At 39.9% G+C, this 23,973-nt stretch overlaps 1 protein-coding gene across 4 annotated transcripts in view; it reads right to left on the reverse strand.

Moving 5' to 3' along the window:
- Positions 1-531: 531 nt before the first annotated feature.
- The window catches only part of LOC121906627 (mitogen-activated protein kinase kinase kinase kinase 4-like), a 95,307-nt gene continuing 71,865 nt past the window's right edge, over positions 532-23,973 (reverse strand). For 2 of the 4 annotated variants that reach the window (XM_042425572.1, XM_042425569.1), the window contains 15 exons: positions 17,779-17,888; positions 15,660-15,820; positions 15,327-15,424; positions 14,310-14,488; positions 14,014-14,131; positions 13,095-13,448; positions 11,672-11,786; positions 10,351-10,518; positions 9,571-9,714; positions 6,702-6,836; positions 5,049-5,149; positions 4,595-4,744; positions 3,965-4,124; positions 3,203-3,342; positions 532-1,815 (listed from right to left, as the gene is read on the reverse strand). In XM_042425572.1, the coding sequence (XP_042281506.1) occupies positions 1,732-1,815; positions 3,203-3,342; positions 3,965-4,124; positions 4,595-4,744; positions 5,049-5,149; positions 6,702-6,836; positions 9,571-9,714; positions 10,351-10,518; positions 11,672-11,786; positions 13,095-13,448; positions 14,014-14,131; positions 14,310-14,488; positions 15,327-15,424; positions 15,660-15,820; positions 17,779-17,888 (2,217 nt within the window). In that variant the 3' untranslated portion in view covers positions 532-1,731. The other 2 variants (XM_042425568.1, XM_042425571.1) reach the window with 2 other exon arrangements.

Raw genomic sequence — 23,973 nt, forward strand, 5'->3', positions numbered from 1 at the left:
AAAATATCTACACCTGACGTAGAGGCTCCGCTGCTGCAGCTTTCAATCAGCTTAACTCGAAATTGAACATCTAGGATTGATCACTTGTGACAAGATACAAAGCAAAAACATCATCTCATGCCTTGGACCACCACACAGTAATAAGTCTTTCTACATTCTTGACACTTAGTGCATTGCATTCATACAAATGATACAAATGAAAAATGATTTGAAGTAACGAAATGGAAGATAGAAAAGCACCTTCCAGAGAAAACTCCTCTACTGAAACAAACCTGGTGACCATGCGTTAACCTCTCTTCCACAAAATTCTGATTTGTCTATGACTCTCAGACCGCACGCGCACACACCCATACTGAACTTCCACCTCTAATTTATCTCTCTGTTATTGTCTTTTTTTTATTATATGTTTGACTATTCACAGCAGTTCAAGTTTCTGGAGTTGAGAGACACTGGGTGATCACCCTACCCGAGTTGAGTTTAGGTCGTCATGTTTGACCGGTGGGGCAAAATCATGACCACTGACAATATCCGGAAGATTAAATGAACTTTTATTATACATAGACACCTTTATTTATGTTACTATTTTTTGTGACACACCCACATCACTTTCTTTGTAGACAAACACACCTCTCACTTCTGTGGGTTCAGAATAAAAGCAAGCAAACTGTGGACATGTGGGTGGATGTGCGTAAATCTTAAAAAACAAGGTAAAAGACATGTTTAACTCCACATAGTTACACTTATCTTCAAGGAATAATAATAATAATAATAATAATAATAATAGCAATAATTCAAAAAATACTATTCTGAAATCCATCTGCTTCAACACCTCTTTCTCTCTCTCTATCACCCCCTTTTTTAAAGCACCTGTCCGAACAACACAATACTTCAACGACACACACACACACACCATCCTGTCAAGTCCCATCAAACATGACTTACAATAAACCTCAATTATTAGGCCCCTCCCACCTGCTTGTCACCATTCCCATCGGCTCCGGGGAGGGGGGGGTTTAACGTTTTCCCCCCAGCTGACATTCTCAACCTCTAACCAGCATGTCAGCAGTAATTGGACCAAACAGAAATACATGTACACACACCACTGTAGCATTAATACAACAGACTCCGACCACAGCGGCCCTGTGAAACGCTCATCAGAAAGAGGGGAGGGGAGGAAGGAGGAGGGGGGAAGGAGGGGGGCAGAGGGGGGCAAATCTCTTACAAGTGGCAGACCTGCAGAAGGTAGTAGCAGTAGTAGTAATAATAGTGGTAGCAGTACTAGTAGTTAGAAGACCTCAGGCTTACTGACCAGCCCAGGAGCACGGACATGATGCATCGCAATCTGATGAGCACCAAGAAAACAGACAAGGGAACAAGACGTTGTTTACCCCCTTTTTTTGAATTCACATTTAATTGATTTCTACCTCCTTTCATATGTTAATCATCAATTTCCTTTTACACAATTCAGGTATTTCAAGGGGCGACGACTATGAGACCGGTCGTCACTGCATCGCAGGCGGATCTGGTGTTTGGATGCAGCTCCAGAGGGAAGGTGAAGTCATTGTCGTCGTCTGTTTCAAAGGTCTGGTTGGTTGTTGTTTTTGTTCTGTTTTTGGTTGTCAGAGTGCTGACAAGACATCGACGGTGGGTTCTGAGATCCAGTGTTAGCGAGGGGGGAGGACAATGAGGAGGATGAGGAGAAGGAGGAGGAAGAGGGCAGGGTGTGGACCTCTACCAGCTGAGCAGGTTGCTTCGGCCCAGAGTCATAAAGTAGACCTGGCTGGATCCTCCGGACCGAACGGAGGCGAAGAACACCTTAAGAGGAGACACAGACAGATGGAGGATTTACTGCCAACGACTCACACTTGTTTGCACTTTGAATTAGAACACAAGAATATTTGATGATGATGATATTCTGGTCAAGCTTTTCTTGTCCAATACCGATCCTGATAAAAGATTATCTACTGATATTAGTCATGTCCGAGATTTTTTTGGTCTTATATTTTGATTAGTTTCCTACATGATACACAAAACCAATAAAACTAACAGTATACTTTATGACACAAGAAAAATATTTGAAAAAAAATTAAAATTTCCTGATCATGTTTCTTGCTGCCAATCCCGATAAAAAAAAAAAAAGATCTGAGGATGAGAGCTTTCCAATATTTACTTTTCTTATATTTTTGTTCTTCATCATAATATATAAGATTAGTAAAACTAACAGTTTATTGTGAGACACAAAAAATATTTTATTCTGTATGAATTATACATTTTATTGTGTATAAGAATTTAAAATGTGGCGTTTCTCATATACTGCTTGTGTAGTTGTCAGATTATGAATATTTTTTTTGCCCTCTGGTCTCTCTTGAAAAGAAATCTGGTTCTCTACCTCATGAAATAAAGTGATTAAAATAATGGAAAGTAACATTAATATCAATGTTGACAAATATAACTGAACTTTAACTGTGGTTCATGTCACACAAGTTGAGCAGTATGTAATTTCCTCTTCCCATCTTTCAGATCAGAATAAATACGAGACCACTCAGCCCTAGTTCATCATAGTCCATTGGCACACCAATCAGAATTGTAGTCAGACGATTTCTCCAGTGTTAACAAACATCCTAAATGAAGGCAGTCACGTAGAAGGTTCTCTGAAGTCTGACAGTAGCACTTTTCTTCCCGCTAATGACTAACAACTTGGTTCCTGGTAAGATACCACAGAGAAGACATTTCAACTATAATCCTTTACTTCTTGTCTAAACAAACCAGCAAAGCTCAGAAAAGAGAGAAGTGAAACTAGAATGGTTAGATGTTACTGCCACAGCTGACAGTTACATCCAACATGTTTGATGCTCTGTGTGGAAATTAGCGTGTGTTTCTGTGTGTTTTGGACAGTTAACAATTAACCTAATTCACTTTGAATGTCGGGAAGAAATATAAAAACAGGCTCCACTGTGTCCTTTTGGATGCCCTGCAGTGATGTCTGACAGCAGACTCAACAACAAAAAAAAACACCTTTCCTCTGTAGTGGATGTTTAAACTAAAATGTTTCTGTTACATTTCCTGGCTAAGCCAAAACCTGACAAGAAGATTTCAGATTTGCATGAATGGTAATCTCTGCTAAAGTCATACCAGTGCTGATGAATACTGCCGCACAGATCAGATCAGGATGTGTTGTTGAACTGCTTCATGGAAGTCTCACCTTGTCATTTCTTTCACAGAGGAACTTAAGTCTCTGGGCTCTCTTGTGCATGAAGACGCCGTCCAGATGGCCGGTCTCCACCGAGCGAATCTCTATGGCCTTCTCACCCCAACCCATGATCTGGTTGGAACGAATGTAAGCTGCACAGAGGAATTAAAGTCAACTGATAAAATGATTTTATCATTTAAAAATCACAATTTACATAAAGACAGATAAAGGTTGAACAGATCTCATGAAGAGTGTGTGTATGTGTGTGTGTGTGGTTGTCTGTATGTGTGTTTCCTCTGCAGCTGCAGGAAAAATGATCGATGCAAGTGCCTTGTAGGCAAAATACAATAGGTGTGTGTGTGAGCATGTGTTAATTACTGAGTAATCAATGATCAACTAATCCTTGTAAAGAGTTTGATCCATTGAGATGAGGCGCTGGGTGTTACAGTACAAATTAGAGGATGTAGTGAACATTACGTGATGAAAGTCCCTGTTGATTGCCATTGAGCGCAAAGAATACATGTGAATTTAAGATTAAGAGATGCACTGTCAAATGACCACACTATTTCAGTTTATATGTATTTCATAACATTTTAATCAATCTGCTAAACTGTTTCTTTGTTAATTTGTTGCTTTGCTTCAAACTTTATCTAGATCAGAGTCAATTTCCCTGATTTTTACCTTTTCTTTGTTTTCTTTCTGGTGAAATACTGGATTGTTTTGACCTATTATGGTAAACAGTAAAATGATCCAAATGTGATATCTGTGACTCACCCACTGAGGTGGGCATCTCCCCCCACTGCAGCACCACGTCCTTGGTGATGCGTCCATAGGTGTTGACGTAGACGCCCTCGTCCTCGTAGCACACCAGCAGCTCGATGCCGTCGGTGTTGGGCAGGATGATGATGGCGTGAGACTGGATATTGGTTTGGATCTGGAGAAACACGACCAGGATGACTCACATGATAAGCTTAAGACATTAATTGCTGAATGATGTCTGCTGATAACCCTCTTGGCTGAAATATCATTTATAACTTGTTTTAACGGTTAAACCTCTGCTGCTGCTGCTGTTGGAGATATTTTATCATGCTTGATCAGACTTAGTATTGATAATCTAGGGAAGTTATTTACCTGCCCCTCTGGCATCTTGTCTATGTTCAACCACAGCATTCAACCATATGAAAAAGAATTTTTTTTTATATGGTTGAATGTATGATTAATAGTGAAAACTAAACTTTCTTGCTAAGAAACTGAAATAAACAATTGCAATCACAGAATTTAAAGAAATCAATAAAGTTAACATTTTTACACTAACTGGTACTATACAGTAAATGGTCACTGTATAGAAGTGAAATGTTCTTTTACACACCAGAAAACATGCAGACTGTGTATGTTTGTTCTTACGTGTGTAGGCAGATAGATGTCGTAAACAGCCCCAGAGTCAACATCCACAGCGTGGAAGCCAGAGCACGAGCCGTAGATGACCTTTAACCTCTGACCTTCCTCTACGGTCAGGTCCACCAGCAGGGGCTTGTGCACCAGATCACCAAAGGACTGAAGCACACAGGTCAGACAAACACAAGATGAATATTGATAGCAAGCAGCACAAACAGTTTTCAATGAATTTGTAGTTAAATAAATAATACAACTTTCGAAGAATTTAATCTTTGACCCGTTTGACACCGTGGTATCAACATGCATTTTAATGACACACACATACAAACCCCCCCATAAAATCAAGTATAAATACATGACAGACACACTTATGATATAATCACAGAACCAGCTTCAGTAATGTAAGACAGTAAATCCACATGCATCATCTAATAAGCTGAGCTACAGTGGTTGGTTGACTCACCTTGAAGGCCATGAACTTGTGGTAGGGCTTGGGTGCCCAGGCGTAGACCTCCACTGAGTTCTTAAGGGCCAGAACCAAGAACTTGATCCTCTCATATTTAACTGGTGAGAAAGTTTAAAAGGGAAACATTACTTAAATGTGACAGGGCTCAGTTGCCATCAAGGTGAGAAACCAGCATCAGCTGCATGCCAAAATGTTGGTCAGTTTTAGATTTTGTTGACTTCCAGCCACATCACTTTAATGATGTTCGAGACACTGTGGCTGTAGAGCCAAACTTTCTTGGTCTGACACAGTACCAATAAGGCTCATATTTTTCTTTTTTTTTTCTTTTTTTTTTTACATTTTAAACAGAGTGAAATTGATTAAAATGGGGTTCATTTGGATTTTGTGTTCACATGTGTGATTGTGTCATTTTCTTGCCTGCTGCATTAGTCAATACAGTTTACAGCAAAGTGTCTGATTATTGATTAATTACACAAAATGTTGAAGCCCTGATAAGTCCTAATTGCCATACAATCTTATAATTCTCTAAAACATGGTTTGTGCATGGCAATATCTTGTTCTGGGGTGTGGATGATTCATTCACTGTATACTGCAAGTATGAGACTAAACTAAACAACTAAAAGCCATTTAAAATTTTATGAAAATATCTTATGGTCTTTATCTTAGTTATCAAAAGATCTTTATACTGCTCCTCTTTGACCCAACATCTGCACAAGATGACGTTACAACATCATCTGAGGGAAGAAGTTATAGTTACAAATGTATTCTGCTTAGCTGAGAGATTTTTTGCCTCCACTTAGTCTTCAACATAGTTTGAGTTAGTAATTAATATTTAAATGTTTTATTTCTGTCTCATATTCCTGCAGAAAAACTCAACCAAGTTGTATCAGTGGGTGACAGTCTGTCTCATCTCTGGGTTTTAGGAAAATCCTGTACATTCCACAAGTGTTGGTTTAGTCTCTGCAAGCTGCGGTTCCAAGAAGAAATCTGACGCACACACACAAGTAATAAAAACTTAAAAAAAAAAAAAAATCGATGTTCAATGAATAAAACTCCTCAACAGGAAATAGATTGATGACTGACAGCTGTGATCAGCAGAGAGGGGTTTCCAACAGGAAGTGCCAGACTTTGCTCAATGGCACTACCATCACCAAGGACATTCTAAATTTTAGACAGGAAAGCCGAGTTACCATGTCCACACAGATGTCCATCGTTTGTCATCATTACTTAACCGAGGGCTTTCCTCCCATCAGATATCAGTGACATGCTGCTATTGTAAATGTGTGCACACCCTGCAGTTTGTTAAATAAAGTCATGAGGAGTCACCAGTTTGAATCCAGATGTGGCTGGGGGGGTTTCTGAAGGGAATCATGCACTCATAAAAAAGCAGGGATGACTAGCTGACCAGATAGCATTATTTTCAAGCTAAAAAATCTCACATAATCTGAACACTAAATCAATCAGATGGATTAGTGATGAAATGATAATGATATTTAGACACACTATCAAACCCTTACCTTACGCCTTTACTAATCTTAACAGATAACCATAGTGACAGGAAGGAAACATGCAAAGAAAAAGGTTCCCAGCCTTTGGCAGACTAGCTGCAGTAAAGTCCTGCTGTTTACAAACTGTGAGAATGTTACTTACCAACTTTGTAGTGGACGCAGCCCTCCAGGTCTCCTACGGTGGTCCAACCCTGTTTCTTCTCCACCTCAGGGTCATTGTGCAGGATCTTGTTCCTCAGCCAGGACAGGTAGTACACACGCAGCTTGTTCTTCTTACCTGTCGTTGATAGAGAAAGACAAGGAGAGGGTGAGAGGTGGTGATAAATGGTTAGAAAAGTAGGGAGAGACTCACACATGATCAACCTTTGTTTTACATCTCGCAAATCCTGTATTCACCATTACACTGCAAACTTTGCATTTGTGAATTTTGTTGGCAAACTCATACAGATGGCCTACTCTGGGTGTCTATGTGGGCACTTTTAAAGACAGACTAACAATTGAGAGCAACCCTGAAAGCCACCTGTAATGTCCTTATTAGCTGCTGAGCGCTTGCTGATATTTAATTCTAGCCTGTGACTCTCAATTTATAAAGGAACACACTTGATTTGATGATTTCATGCTTGTTCTTGCCGCTGCAAAAATCATTACACACTTTAGAAGAGCTGTGATGGGATTTTTCTCCATCCTGTATTACTGCGGTCTTTTGCAACATTTCAGGAAGTTGGTGATGAGTTGGGCCAAGTTGGGACAAAACAACATGCAAAGGAACTGTGTATCTGTGCGTATGTGTGTTTGTGTGCGTGCATGCAGTCAGAACAACAATAAATGATCAGTAGTCCCTCTTTTAACTGTGTGTATACATCCAAATAATAATAATAAGAGTGGCTTTATTTGTTTAGCTGTAGGAAGTTGTAAGAATGGTCTGATAACTAGTTGGTCAATAGTTTGGTCATTTTAGTTTATGATATACAAATGAATTGATTCTACCACTAAAACCTGCACAAGACTTCAGTTTCCACCCAAATGTTTTATTTGAAGCTACATTTGTTAAGTAATTTGGCATTAAATTAGATCTGTACTCGGATTGGAAAATAGGTGCAAGTACTCTAAACCACATGTGGCTTTTATGTTAGATGCCATATCCCGGTGTGACCACTGTACATCCCATGTGAAATGGATTTCTGTATGAAAATGCACTCAAATTCATTAGAAGCAACATACAAGTATGAAATAATAATAATGAAATACAATGAATTTCCTTTGCAGCTGGCACTTTAAGTGATGTGAGGGATGATCACACCAAGCAAAACCTGTTTCAATGTTCATTTGGGTACTTGCCATAAGTGGTCGTGATCAGAGTGGATGATGCTGGGTTCATTTCAATGAAGTCTCAGAGTACTTTCAAGACCGCAGAAATCAAGTTCAAACTCAACCAAGAGTTTGACGAGACGACTGCAGATGACTTTTCAATTTGAACCGCCATAAGAAATCATGCACTTCTTAGAAATCAAAGGGGATATTCTGCACATTTACAGTTCTATATTTTTAATCTGGGGCTCTCCTGGAATATCTTTGCATGATTTATAGTTCAAAAAACTCAACTTATTTATTTTACACTGACCCTTTGAACAGCCCCTGTCGGAAACAGGTCGTTTTAGCTCCTGTCTCTTTAAGGCACCCCTCCAAACGAGCCCACTCTGTTCTGATTGGCCTGCTCTCGGAAGATACCCCTCAGCAGATATCTGCCGGCTGCAGAGACTATGTCAACAAACCGTGCAACAAACTATAGTAGTAGGATTTCCCTACTTTTTTCGTTCTTTACTCAAAATGTCAACTTTTCAAATACATCTATGCATGTCTGAGCTTGAATCCAATCAAAAATATGATAGTGGACAATGCAAACAACACATGGAAAAACTTTAGCAAGAACAAAAGCTACAGAATGGGTCGTTGCTCAGGAGCATGCTCAACAACCTGATGTCTGCTTGCTGGCAAGGTAGGAAAAAAACATACATGGAGCGTTCAGAGCAGGTTGAAGTCTTGCCTTTTGATTTGCAGGGAGCATTTATACATACGTTAACCTAAAGTTTTGGAACTTTGACCATATTAAGCATAGATATCTGACATCATAACAGTATATAAATACCACAAAATCACAAAAAGCATAATATGTCCCCTTTAAGTTATCAATGTCTTTAATGCGTGAGGCCATTGTTAATATTGTCTCCAACCAATCTGATCCCAAAAGATGACATGCTGTCAATTACAATTTTTTGTTTTTCACACGCTATGGTGATATAACTTTCCATGACGTGAATATTTATATGTCTGTACCGCAAACACGTTTAACAGAAGGAAATAGACGCATGTTGCTCTGTGGGATTTCCTTCCATCATGGAAAGCTTAAGTATGTGTCAGCGTTACATATTGTACACACACACACACAACGTTTTCTCACTTGGCAGAGATTTACTCAACATCCGTTTAGCTTAAAAAAATCTGTTGTAACACTAATGTGTGTGTGTGTGAGTAAAACTGAGAAAGAGAAGTAAGAACGTGGAACTGTGTGTTGATTAAAAAGTCACATTTCATCTGAGCACACGTAGGACGTAGCAGGTTTTAGTGTGTATTTACAGGATATGTGTGTGTGGGTTTAAGTGCCAGCCGGGAAGAGAAGTAAACCAGACAAAATAGAAACACATTCTAAGTGTGACAGTGACAGAAGTGAAACTGTAGTTCAGTTTCATAATGAAGTCTACATTATTAGGATTGAACTCTCTCTTTCTGTGTGTGTGTGTGTGTGTATTTCTGCATCTGCATCTATATGCATGATTCTATTTGCGTGTGTTTTCATTGTAATGGTGTCCATGTGTGAATGAAAATTTGTGGTTTCATGTTTGCTTCAGTCCATCTTATTGACCAATTCTTCATCCCAGTGGAACAAATTTGGCCTCATAAAGTGCAATAAAACTAAACTGTGTGTGCAAGCACTTGTGCCTGTGTGTGTGTACCTGATATAGTGACCAGAACATTGAGTCCCTCCAAGACATCCATCTGCTGGAAGCGCCGCCGGTTGATCAGAGGGTAAACTTTCCCCTGACCGCTACGATCTAACAGCATCAGGCCGCTCTCTGTTCCCACCAGCAAGTTCACTCCTACACACACACACACACACACACACACACACACACACACACACACACACACACACACACACACACACACACACACACACACACACACACACACACACACACGACAACACTGACTACAGCTAGTAATGAAGTATGCTGTCTGGTCAGACAGATAGAGCAGGAATCTTTATCAGAGCTTTGCTGCCACCCAGTGGTGAAGACTGTTATAGCCGCTATAGTTTTGATGGATACAAAAGATAAAATTATTAAACATTACTTCAACATTGGCAAATGTGCTAAAAGAGGTCACAATTTTGGAATGTTAAACCAGAAAATAAATAGAACATCCTTGAGACTGAAATTCATCTACATTTTTTGGATGTTAAAAATTGAAATGAACCTCAATCTAAATCACTCTGATGGCAGCGAAGAGTATGATTTCAAGAGATGCATATGATGTGTTAAAACCTAAAAGAAGTTGTGCGACAGCTGTGATGATGTGTCTCTTTGAAGATGCTGCAGCGCACAGACCGACAGTCTCCTTGTTGACATGTTGTCTCACTTGTTTGTGGTGATGTAACAACTGCCAAATTACTCATTTACTGATGTGAAATTGCTAAAATGAATACATGTAAAAGTTAGTGGTGTTGTTCTTACCCCAGAGTGCAGCACATAGGATCTCAGAGTTGAATCTCTTCTTGTATTTGCGGATCTCTGGTGTGTCACTCTGCGGGCGAGTGTTGACCGGGTTAACGTTGACCACGGAGCCCTTCCGGGACGGGTCGGCCCTCAGCGCCTCTGCCAGCCGGGCATCGTTCCCGTAGCCTAAAAGGTCAAAGGGAGGGGCTTAGGAAGGACGGTGTAAGATGCAGAATTAATCAGGCAGGGTGGGAGTCAGTCAAATGATCAGCATTAGAAAGGTGCTGCTTTTGCTTTTGTAAATGAGTAGAGGATTAACTGTGATGAAAGATATAAAATTGAATAAAAATGTATGTATGATCTTTACCTCTTTGTTTTTAGCTTTTTATCTTGAAGCACATTGAATCTACGCCTGTCGTATGAACTGTGCTATATAAATAAACTTGACTTGACTGAAATTGAAGACTGGGAAAGTTGATTTCAAACAGAGTCTGAAATACAAGCAAACTTATCCAAGGAAATGTTTGCCTGCCTGTCTTAAATTGCCATCTGTAGGAAAATCTAAACTCATCAAATCAGTGATTAAATGCAGACTGAACAATCTAGCGCACTTAAGAGGGTCAGTGGCCAGTCACCAGCTGCATCTGGTGAGGTAATGGCTCAGCATACCAGAGGCCTTGAGGCTGGAAAGATCTGGCCCTGACTATGGCCAATCTTCTGAGGGATGATGGGAACAGGAGGACTGCCGTGATAAGAAAACTTCGTTTGTAAACTGTGGCAGCTAACAAGCTGTGTGACCTCTGTAAGGTGGAGAGTCCACGCTGCCAAACTGCTTTGGGATTGGTGTTAAACTTTTCTCTGAGTGTCACACATTCAGGGTCTTAAACCCCTGAGGAACCTGTTGTCGATTTTGGTTCATTGGCCACAGCTCAAAAGTGCGACTTTAGGCTTCAAACTACTGGGGCGGAGTTAACAACAGTTAACACTGCTGAAGTTTCATGAGAATCTTAAACAATTATAACTTTTAAATGCCAGCAAACAGCTGATTGATAAAAACTGAACTGTAGCAATTAAGTGCACAAAAAATGTTGATGAAGAAAGTTAAAAAAGCAAAACTTGAGCTGAGATGCAAATAGATAACAACTCAACAGACTCAAGGAACTTCTGTAGTTTCTGAACTCTGTTGGAAGTTCATTGGATCAATTCCTGGATCTTTTGATGGAAAAAGGTCTATGGAGACCTGTTAGCAGATGTTACAAAAAGGTACCTATAACTCTTTGTGGTTGTGCATCTTTTGGTGTAAGATGTTTCCCAGCATCCAGTCAGGGACAGGACTTACCAACATTGTTGAGGGCACTGCCGGTGGATGGAGAGACTTGGAGGAGGCGTGGGTCGATGAACGGAGTGAAGGAGGAGGAGGACTTGTGTTTCTGCATGTTATTACTAGACTGGCTCTACGGAGAGACACGATAAGATTTAGTGGTGACAAAATATTAAGACTCTGTATGTGTGATTTTTGAAAGATAAAGATTTATGTAAACGATTAACAAAACAATACAGTCAAACAAGCAGGCAAACTGAGATATTTCTGAATGTGTTGCATGCAAATACAATGGGCATTCAATCAGAAGGTAAAATTATAAATACTCAGGAAAAAGGTAAAAAAAAACAATGGTGGAGGGTAAAAACATAGAGTGTTGTTGACAAAAGGAACAAAAGGGAAAACAAAACTGCAGTTTAAAAAAAAGTATTTCCATGGGAAACATACTTGCCGTTGTGCTCCTAACTGCCCTGTTCGCTATGATCTGTTGTCTGGGGAATGTGAGAATATGACTCGTTTGCTGAAAATAGGCGACGTCAAGGAATAAAATGAGATTTCGATATTAGGGGGAACGCTTGTAAAATCACAACTGGCCTCTGAGGACACTTCAGCAAAAATGCTGAAAACCAGAACTAACAGGCCAGTTGTGATTGTAAATACAAGCTTACTGAGGAATGATTGGACTACAGCTGTAAATCCTTCCCATAGAGACAATGTTATATTTTTTATTTTAGTAGTACTTTACTAAAGTATGAAGAGTATTTTTGTTAATTCTTGTTTGACTTCTTCTAAGCAACATGCTATAAACCTGCATTATGGCTGATCCTGTGTACTGACCCCTGGTAAATTGGATGCAAATTCCTATCTTCAATAAGCCTAAGAAGAATTTCCCAGGGCAAAAATTAATAATGCTAAAATTAGACTGTACAGATTTCCCAGTTGTACTTCCAAAATATCTATAAAAAGATCCCTCCACCAACACCATCTCTCTGCAGGAAACTTGTATCAATAGAAAAAAAGAACAAGAAATGGTGAGGAGCCATTTAGAGGCAGAGAAGGATCACCAGTGCTGATGGTGACCAGCAGAGGGCGACCCACCCAATCCAGCACACAAAAACAACAGATGCAGGAAAAGACATTATCATCATGGCCGGTCAGAAATGTGGAAACAACAACAGTGTGAGAAGAATTTCACCACAGGTCATGATGACAAAAATGTTTTCAAACTATTAAAATTATTGGTATTTTTTAAGCTGTGAACTCACACAGTTCTCTAAAACTTTATTTTGGTGTAATGAAGTTTGACTGGATTCTGCTTTACAGTGTTCCCCAATTCTGGCAGGCCATGATGGTTTTGACCTCTCTTTGCTCCTCCTGTTCAAGATTAGACAAAAAAATGGCTCCCAAAGGTCGGTGTCCGTGTCAGGGCTAAAGGACATACCTCTAGGAGGATGCCGAGCTTGTCCAGGGGGCTCTGGGGGGACATGGTGGAGGGGCTGGCAAGGCTGGAGGAGGAAGGGGAGTTGGATGCAGAGGAGGAGGGGGAGGAATGGTGGCTCTGCTGGATCAGGTCTGGGAGGTGGTGGATGCGGCCGGCAAAGCCGTTCCTGTCCGAGTGCTGTGTGGGGTGATGGTGGTGGTGGTGATGATGATGGTGGGGGCTGGGGGTGTGGTGGCCGAGGCCCGGGCTCGACACTGAGCCGGGACTCGGGGCAAAGCCTGCAAGCAGGCCGGGGCTCTGGGCTTGGCCCGGGCCGGAGCCGGGGCACGGACGCTTTTTGTTGTCACCTGCACTCTGGAAGTAGAAAGAGGGGTACACGACTTTGGGTCTAGATGTGTTCCTGATGAGTTCAGGGGAAGGGAAGGTGTTAGCTAGAGCAAAGGGCAAGCTACTGTGGCTACTCTACAGGTGGAAACAAAACTGCTGTTAGTAGTCAATTATATGGTGAGAGAAAAATCATTTTGTGGTGTGTATTGGTACTAACTGCATGTATTACTACTAATGTATCAACTGACAAAATATCTTTTTAAAATCTACTGAATGTCCTTCTTAAAGGGTTGAAATGCAATTAAACTTCATGTAATAAGTGTAAATAAATATTAAATAAATCATAGCTGTATGAGATTTTCAACCCAACCTGCTGTATTGTCTACATGCTTTTCTACCTTGTACCATGTAACCCCTCTCCACCGGCCACAAAAAGTATTTAAGAACAGAAAATGATCAACACACGTAAACAAGGTGGAAAAACACGTGGGGTATGAATGAACAAAATACACAACAGAACAACTAAAAGTATACAGTGTACAATGCGACTGGTGTAAACACAGAGTCTGATTTTTTTCTTTTTGGTCAGTACCTGTCTGACGATCAGCGTGCTGTCTTTGCAGGGTGTGGAGCCCGCATCGCTCTCGCCCTCGTCATGAACAATCATGGTTTTGACCGACTCCGTCTCTCCATTACTCAGCCTGGAAGAGCTGCAGAAGAGAGGAAGAGGTGTTCAACACAAATTAAAAGGTACAATTTTTAAAATTCCTATAATTATATGAACATGTGGTTCTGTTTAAGAGGAATATAACCTATAATATAACCTAACCATGTTACAGTGTCGCTACAAAGTGTAAATGAGATCAGAGGTTTAACTTGTGTACATACACAGCTCTGGAGTCCTCCGGGCCAGAGGTTGACTCCTCGCCTGCCTCCTGGTCCACCTCTTCATCGTCATCTTCATCAGTGGTGTCTGAATCTTCACTGGAGGACGAATAATCTGTCACCTTATTTGGGGGGCGAACGTCGTCCACTGCACGCAGCTCTTTGGCCAGAGCTGTCAGGTCCTAATGGTCAAGAGGTGAAAGGTGAAACCTGAGTCAAACTTAATTTTTATTTTTTTTTCTCCTCCCTCTGGAATTTTGTCCATTCTTCAGCTGGGTAATTTGTTATCAAGATATTCAATTTGTTAGCTAAAATGTCATATGTTTTTCAGTTATACTTTGTTTGACAAAAGTAGGAAGCAGTACAGGAGGAAAAGCAGGAAACAGAAAGCTGTCGGAGAGGAAGTGTGGTTACAGAGGTACGCCAGCCAATGAGAAACCAGCGTGAGCGGCAAAGCCAAAAGATGAAGCGAGGAAGGAGATGACAGTCGTACCGCGTACAGCTGATGCTCATCAAGCTTCTGAAGGCAAGGTTAGTGGATTAATTCTAAGAATGAGAAAATTGTTAGAGCTGGAAAGATGAAAAATTACATCAGTCTAGAAGAAAAGGTCAAATCTTGATTGAGGTTAGAGAAGGCATGAGTTAAGATGGCCGCCACCCAGGCAGAGACCAGTAGAGAGAGAGCAGGCGATTAGTGCAGCAAACTATTAACACGTCACTCTTTTACAAGGAAAGCATATCACATTACACAATCCAAAGAAGCCCATTTACAGTTATTATTCACACACCAAGAAAAAAAAAAAGCCAAGGAGAAAAAAGTACCCACAGGCCACGCCAAAACATCACACACACACACACACACACACACACACACACACACACACACACACACACACACACACACACACACACACACACACACACACACACACACACACACACACACACAGAGTTCTAGATCTAGATCTATCCCAGCTAGCGCACTACCGCCTAGCCTACCGCTTTGAGTCTAACTCTCACCGCTGGTCTGTTCGGCCTGACCAAGTCCCTCCTCTCCTCAGGTTTTTTCCCAGCACTCTCTGGCCGTTGGAGGGGTGAGCCCTCTGATTTGGATGAGGCTGAGGGACATGGAGGAGTTAAGGGTGAATGGTCAGTATACTGTCACGAGTGATTTTAATACCAAAAAAAAAAAAAGGCAAATCCAACCATGTGTGTTTCCACCTGAGTGTCTCTCCTTTAACAACGTAGTGTTTACTTTAGCACAACTGTATGTTAAGATGGTGTTTTTCTGTTATTTTATCCACCTCCTGTATGCTTGTAAATGCGGCTTTGTTAGAGTGTGTGTGGACTCACAACGGGCTCTGAACCTCTCTCCAGAGCCGCAGTGAGAACCGGGCTGAGAGCTGGAGTTACTGGAGCTGCTGGAGGAACTGGAGCCTCCACTGCCACTGTTACTGGTCGATCTGGGAACCAGTTTCTCCACTCGCTCCCACAGCAGCCGAGGCTCTGCCGCACTGTAGAGCCAATAGACACCGGAGTCATAAGAGTCAGAGATGTAAAAAGTGTAGAGACAAACTTTTAAATGGTGGGGCTGCAGAACTACTGTAGCTTAATGTGTTGATTTTAAAACACTGGGTTTATTATAATACAGAAACTGATATTTTCATTTCAGCCAGTATACAATGCTTTAAATTTTAGCTCAAAATGTGATTCCACTTTCTGAAAGTGAAGCAAAATGGAGGACAGGCAAAGAGCTGCTAATCATAAAACCAAAATACTACATTTTTAATTAAGTTACTTTTATAATCCAATTTCCACTTCAATTTTGGCATTATTCCTTTTAATCAAATTGTAATTGTTTTTATATTCCAAACATATCCAGGTAATTTTCCTTTTTAGAAAAAGATGTAATTCTTGTACATGCTTATAGATACAGAGAACGTGATAAAAGGGTACACACTCCTCTCACACTAAGCTGTTCTAAACTGCAATGAAACAGACATAGTTAAAAATAGGTTTAATATTAAACATCAAAATAAACATTGTGATCAATGTGAAAACAATTACTAAAGTCTAAATTATTTCAAGATAAAAAATACAACAAAGCAGGGTTAGAGGAAGGGTGAGATGATGCATGTGAAGGCATGTGGTTTGGAATAGAAAACAGTGTGTGAGAACACACACATACAAAGAAGTATCACAAGGTTAGACAGCTAGCACTATTACATAAACCCTCCCACACAACTCCATAGACAAAGACTAAAGCAGCACACACAGACAGTGAGGACAGTGTGTGTACATTCAGTGAGAACAGCTGTATGTGTGCATGCACATTTAAAGGGTTTTTTTTCATTTCTTTTTAATCACAGTTGAAAACAGAAACCTGCTTCACTGCACTCACTATTCTCCTGAAGGCAAACTACTTCCTTTTATAAGCTGACATTGTGGAGTTTTCATTCATTATGATCTCAGAGCCCTAGACTGATTCATCTATCATTTCTCTGATAAAATGTTCTCTGTAGATATACAGTAGCTACACTGAAATATCCTCCAGGAAAGATATAACTAGTGGAGTCCCACAGGGCACCATTTTGGGCCCAGTTCCATTCCTATATACTTACATACAGTTCATGTATTGTATGTAGATTTAGGGATTTTCATTAACTATTAAAACATTTACATATTTAACAAGCTATTGTAAAAATACTTATTTTTGACCCCTTTCATTTGTACCTCCTAGAGTTTCTACAGTATATTACTAATGATTCATTTATCAAACTATGCAGATATTGCAAAATAAGTGGCATGACTTATTTACGAATTTTATACTTTCAGTTTTTTTTAAATAATCCCTCAGATAAACATTATATTTACACACAAATCAGCCATGTTACACATAAAAACTCCATTCTAATTTCCAAATGATCAGTATTTCATTATAGTGATCATTACGTGCATAATCTAACAATGGTGCAATGTACTGTTAATGAATTATTATTAGCTTTGTAATTCATTAAAGCATATAGAGACTATGAAATTGCTATTTAACTCAAAATGCTCAGTAAAGCACACTGATCAGCCAACAACAACCCACTAATTATCAGTTCATACATTTGAAACCATATAGTAGCACACAAACTAAGGACTGCTAATACCTCATGATAACACCATTTACAATTGAAGATACATTCAAGTTAATTAGTTTTTAAATGTAAGGTATTTCTCAAAATCAACATGATGGTTAATAGAACTTTTTCTTTATATTATTTTGAATTGTGTGTATATTTCCAAACCATAAGAGTAATTAGATTTGGTCCTTGTGTTAGAAGAGAGATGGGGACTTTTTATGGAGGGAGAAGAGAGAAAGAGAAGCGAGAGAACAAAAACAAAGAAAGGAAGACATCTGCAGTAGTGCTACAAAAAAGAAAAAACACACAGAATCACACAAATCAGAGGGGTCATGTAAGTTTACCTGGCAGCATTGCGGTGCACAGCATGACTGCTGTGTGAGGCGTTGCCATGGTGATGAGGCGAGTCTCGCCTTGACAACACCGGGGATCTTGATGTTGTCCTGACAGGAACCTTTCATGATAAAGACAGTGACAAGCTCATACATACACATGTGTGCATGAATGTGCTTGATAGTGCAGCAGATACATAAAATGTATCATGACCTATCATAAACCCTTCTGTGAAGACTTTGCAGCAGCAACACAACATCCCCAGCTGACACCATCCTGCTCAACTAGAAAACCTCTGAAGTAGTATCTGCAATTTTCATCAGGCTAATTTAACCACAGACAACTTGAAGACATTCCATCTTCTGCTGGTGTGCAAGTCAAGTTTGCTCACAGCACATTAGCCATTGCTAACAAACCAGATAAAAGTGAACAGTGTAACAAGATAGACTTGTAACTAAATGTGGGCTCATATGACAAAGTGAACTGTGTGGTCTATAGCTCAACCATGTTACCCAGCATGATAAATGGATGAACTTGCACACCAAAAGGATGCAGTACTTCCCAATATCCCACCATCACCACAACCCCCAGCACCACTGTTAAATCAAAAATATCAAACCAGTAGTTGTGATTCGCACCAGTAGTCATACCTTTCCCCGAGTCATATGTAAATCTAGTAAAGCCAATGCAGAACAATGGGTAGCATCCAAAGCGCAGCACAACACAACAAAGCCGTGCAGAACTGAACTCAGCCCAGTCAGTGCAGCTGATATCATTTAGAACATAAACAGCCATTATTTTGCTTTCTTCAGGCGTTCAGGTTACAGACCATATGGAACAAAGTGGAAACAATATGTACTGATGTTAATCAAAGGTCAGTCCTTCCTTAGTAACATGCTTCGCCTGTATTTCAAGATTGAAAAGTCCTGTGACGTGTCTCATTCTAACTGATGTTCATGTGGCGTATTCAAACTCTATGTACAATACAGTCCAGTCTCGACAGGGTTGTGGTTCAGCTTGGCGGCAGTTATGCTTATAACAGCAGGTTTCCTTTTCTGGAGGACAACTAACTTTGGCTCAGAGGACTGAATTTAGATCTTTTCTACTTTTGTAAATTCTCACTACCCACATTTGTGGGTGGTGTCAAGTAGCTTTCTTGTCTTTCCTATACTTAACCAGAGTGTTCAACGCCCTATATATTCAGGTGGCAAAAACTGTTTTTCTAAATGTAGAAATCCCATCCTCCTTTGCTTATTTTTCTCTCCTTCTGCAGTTATTTTTATGTTTTATGTCTGTGGCTGTACAGTAAATGGCTAAATTAGTCTGGTGAGGAAAGAAAAAGCAACATGACATGGAAAGACACACTGTCTCAACATGTCCAAGTGTTCAGCATTGTTGCAGTACCCGCAGCTGGGTTATAAACAGGTCACATACTGAATTTTGTGGTTCTTACTAACAGCAAGCTACTTTTCTGAGAGTCAACACTGATTCATGACGCACATGAACTTAACTTCCTCTTTCACATGAAAAAAGCTGCAAATCAACCTGTATATATCCAAAAACCCTTATGTTAATCTTAATTTAGATTTAATTAAATTATCTACAGTATCATTGCCCTGCGCATTTGTTTTCTGCATGACCAGAAAGAAAATCCAATAAAACATGAATTATTGATAGTATAAAGAATCAGGCAGAGGCTGGGAAGCTGTTAAAGTAATAAATTGAACAGTTGGGGATAATGACAGTCTGGTTTCTTGGGGATTCAGGATTGCCCTGTTTGGTCAGTTGCTAGAAAATTGTGTCTAACTACTGCTCTAAGACTACACCAGGGGTCTTTCTTCCTGTCCTTACCCTGGGAGGGACCTCCGCTGAAGGGGCCGGTTCATGGGGCGAGGGCCTAGGCTGGGGGTGGGGTTGTGGGTCAGTGCGTGCAGGAGTTGATGATGAGGAGGATTGTGATGAAGATGGAGGGTGATGGTGTTGGTGGTAGTGTTGGTGGGGTTCCTGGCTGTTGCGAAGGTGAAGATTTTCAAAGCTACGGGTAAGAGGCTCGTTGAAAGAATGCGACCGAGACACAGCGGGCGGGGTGGTAGCGGAGGAGTTTGATGAGGCCACACTGCCGCTGCTCTTTAAAGCAGCCAGATGGGAACGGACCTTCCAGACGACAAAAACAGAACACATTGGGGGAGGATGGGTCAGTGTGCATGCAGTGCACTCTGATGAGAACAGGGGCTTCAGTGTATCTTTAGGGGCTTGTCAGATTGGAGCCATAGGGAAGCCTAAAACAGTTCCTTGAGGAACCCCTCTGTAAAAGGTTCAGGAACACTGACATGAAGCTTCAACATGAGGCTTTTTCAGACATTGAATATCTGACATTGCTGGCTTCATCCATGTGTTAGATTGAAGGTCTTTTATCATTCATCAATAATTTATCAATAAGGTGTTGGTTACAACATCATTGGGACATGACATTTATGGAAACAGCCACAATGCTTGCACGATAATTTTATCATCAGTGAGCATCACTAATGGATTTTAAAAATTATTTTGCTGTTAAAGTCTTAATTAATGACCATTGTCATTGAATTTCCTGATAAATGTTCTCATTTATTAGATAGCAAATTCTACTGCCTGTTTTATAATCTCCAATAGCGCATTCACATTTATCTAACAGAGAGCATGTGTGATAGGGACTACAGAGGGGTTCTTTGTGGAACTCTCTTCAAGGAACAGTGATTTCCAATCATGGTTATCTGTGCCCAGAGCTCTTCTGATTCCTATTCTCCTGAGTCTGATACTGAGTCAGGGACCATTTAAAACCTGACATGAGTGAATACAAGCGATGACCCTGGCAGAATATAGAATCATCGGCGCTCAAGAACCAAGGCAGAACAACTGCATTAAGATACAGTTGATACTGGATCAGCTCTAACTGTCTTTAACTACAGAGGAGGAACTTAACAATGAACTTAGCTGCTGTAGTGTTTTGTTTTGTTTTTTCATTTTTGAGAGAAAATTTAACAACATTTTTGTTGTGTTTTGTTGTGTTGGTCCAAATCTTAGCAGAGCCCCTAAAGAACCCAAGTTTTTAATGAGCAATGGGAGGAGAGAAGAAAGACTCATGAAATAAAGGTATGTACAGTTTGTACCTGTTGTCACTGAGGCTGAACCTTTCGGGGGAGCAGAAATTGCACTGTAAGAACTATTATTCCAATCACAAATTTAATCAATAACTGATTTGGAAAAAGGTGCAGCCTGAGCAACAAAAGGTATCATGTCATACTTTTGATTTCTTAGAGTGACACAGGGGAAGAACAACAATTCAAACAAGACAGTAACATTAACAAAAAGCAGACAGTGAATGAAGAAATGAGGCTGAACTGATCCTGAGACAAATATTACTGAGACTCATTTTTCTTTTATCATCTCTTGTGTACATCTGTCTGTGACCACTTTGGAAATTGTCTGTTTTTATTCATTTAATAATTTAAGGAAAATGAACTCCAGAAAAATATGTTGATGACGTTATGAGAATGATAAAATATTCAAAAGCTAGCACTACATAGTTTACCACTGACATCAGGGAACCTGTGGGTTTCACCTACTTAAACTTAAAACTTTCAACACATTTCCATTGCCAATTAGTATGAATAAGATCAGTATTGCATGAATGCTTTCAATTCTTCTAAAACTAAAAATAGACACTACATGTAACTGTTCAGAACAATCTAAGGGTTGAATTAAATCAAGACCTTAATGTTTTGTTGTTTTTTTTAGCCAGATGAAATCCTTCATTTGAATTACATTTATAAAGAAAACTATCATTATCCCTTGTGCTTTCAATGTAGTCTCACCAATTTTAGGCCTCAGGAGGACTCAGCATCACCAACAGTACCAAGCATGGAGATGATTTGTATTAACAAGGCATGAACACAGGCTAGCATGCAAACATACATGTTGCAAAAACACATACAGGTCATACAACGTGCACACATTCATGGTTCGGGCAAAAAGCATGTGATTTTGACAATGGAGACGGCAGTTTGCATCTCGTCTTGGTTTCTTTTAACTATGAATGCAATCTTCCTACAACCTTCTTTGTGACCACGAGCCTCTTACCTCAACTTAGTAGTCTTTGTTGTCTAAACTGAACCAGAACTTTACCACAGAGGTGTCAGATCAGTTTAAGCTCATATGAGTTGTTTTTGGAACAGTCTTATGGGTCATTTAGAAAGGCACTGATGAAAAGCTTGTTTTGTCATTTAGGTATGAAAACCTGTTGAAAACAAAATACATGTACTGCACTGTAATGCTAGTTAAGCATCTCTTACAATGCACAGTTTAATTTGTGGGCTGGAAATTGTGTCCAGCACCATAAGATCAGGTTTAGCAACAAATACACTTTGTGACTGCAGCTTCTTGCTATTTTGACACAAAAGTAATTCTGCAGTTTTCATTTTTATTTAATTAGCCCTAATCAGAGGACCTCAAAATGAACTTGTCCACGTTTGTGTCAGTACACAGTTTAGTATGAGCATGTAACAAGGACATGTTAGAACACAACGCTGCATCTGAGTTTGATGACTCGTAGCTAATGAGAGAAAACTGACTAATCCACTTTCAACATTATGCCACATGCTTAATAACGCACTAGTGAATTACATCATCACCCCAACCCCATTTTACCAAGTTACAGTTTCTTTTTTGCATAATTTGATCTTTTCACATATTCCAAACAGATTGACTTCAATGAACTGCGATTATTCATGCTTAGTGAGTTGAGTTCTTTGCTGAGAAGATGACTAATACTGTCTGAGTCACCCTGCTGCAAATCTGGGTGCCCATGAATTATGGATGTTTTTAATCAGCAGCACACAATGAGGAGGTACAGCATGTAGAGCAGAGAAGATCAAACCCCCAACATACCACCAGACAAACATTCTCATGTTTACACACACACACACGCATATGCACACACACACACACACACACACACACATGTATGCAAATTTTGGGGGGAAAGTGACTTTGTAATAATTACACATTTGGTGAAAGTACTTTTGTTTGGCTTGACGAGTAGGAGGACATCCTGTCAATCAAAGACTTAATCATGAGAGAAGGGTGTTTAATCAGGGTTGGGATCAATTCTTTTTCATTGCCACTTTTTTTGTAAAAAGGAAGACTTTTCGATTTAAAAAAAAAACTTTTGTCAGAAACCACCACTTTCTTTGTGGTGTCATAAAATTTTCTCTGTTCTTGTTTATGAAAATGAAAATGCCCATTCTGCCATTAGCTCGGAGATGAAACACAGTTTCACAATTTACAATTTGAAAGCAGTGAATTGAAATAGAATTGATGACAACCCTGTATTTAAATGGAGACTAGAGACGTTCAACAACAGCAGATAGTTGGATCCATTCTCCAGATGAAACAACCTGAAAGAGTTAAGCTAGAAACAACTTAGGAAAGAGGAAATAAGAGAAAAGAACCACAACTAGTGAACACATCTACTTCTAGATCAAGTTTATAATCACTATCAGGACATCCAGTCAACAGGGCAAGAGCAAAGAGAATCACCTGAGAGAGAGACTGTTTTAGATTATGACTAAGTGATACAGGCAACATCTAGAGTCAGTGGAGATGAGGGGTACTGCCACATGGATGTGAGGTTACAAACTAGGCTGATTTCACAATTTCCCGTTAACTGGCTTCACTTGACACCATGCGGTGAATGATGCAAAGTGAATAACAGCACCATAAATGAACCCCAAAACACTGGCAGTGTAATGGTCACAATGTCCTCAAAACAAAATCAGATTTGGTCTGTTCAAACAGGAGAAAAGGCAGGTTCACAACCAAAAAGAAAAGCTACATTTGAATTTGATTCTTAGTATTTGCAGCCTGAGCAGCTGAACTTGTTGACATTTTTAAATTGTGGCACCTACCAAAACAGAGGCACCTGCAACAGGTCATGTGATTGGTTGTGAGTTGTTAGTTTATTCAGAAGAGCTATTTCAAGATGAAAGATTTTCAAGAAAGCATTACTGCCATTGTCTCTGTCAAGGAAATTACAGTTGCAGCTCCACTCCTTTCACCTGAATGAAAAATAACAGGATTTAGTTGGGATACCTGCTGCGGCTGTATCATCTTTTACCAATCCTCTCTTGCAACACTATAAACTGGTCCACTAACAAGAAAGTGAGGAA

Source organism: Thunnus maccoyii, chromosome 11 (genome assembly GCF_910596095.1).
Source record: "Thunnus maccoyii chromosome 11, fThuMac1.1, whole genome shotgun sequence".
In the NCBI taxonomy this organism is placed as follows: Eukaryota; Metazoa; Chordata; class Actinopteri; order Scombriformes; family Scombridae; genus Thunnus; species Thunnus maccoyii.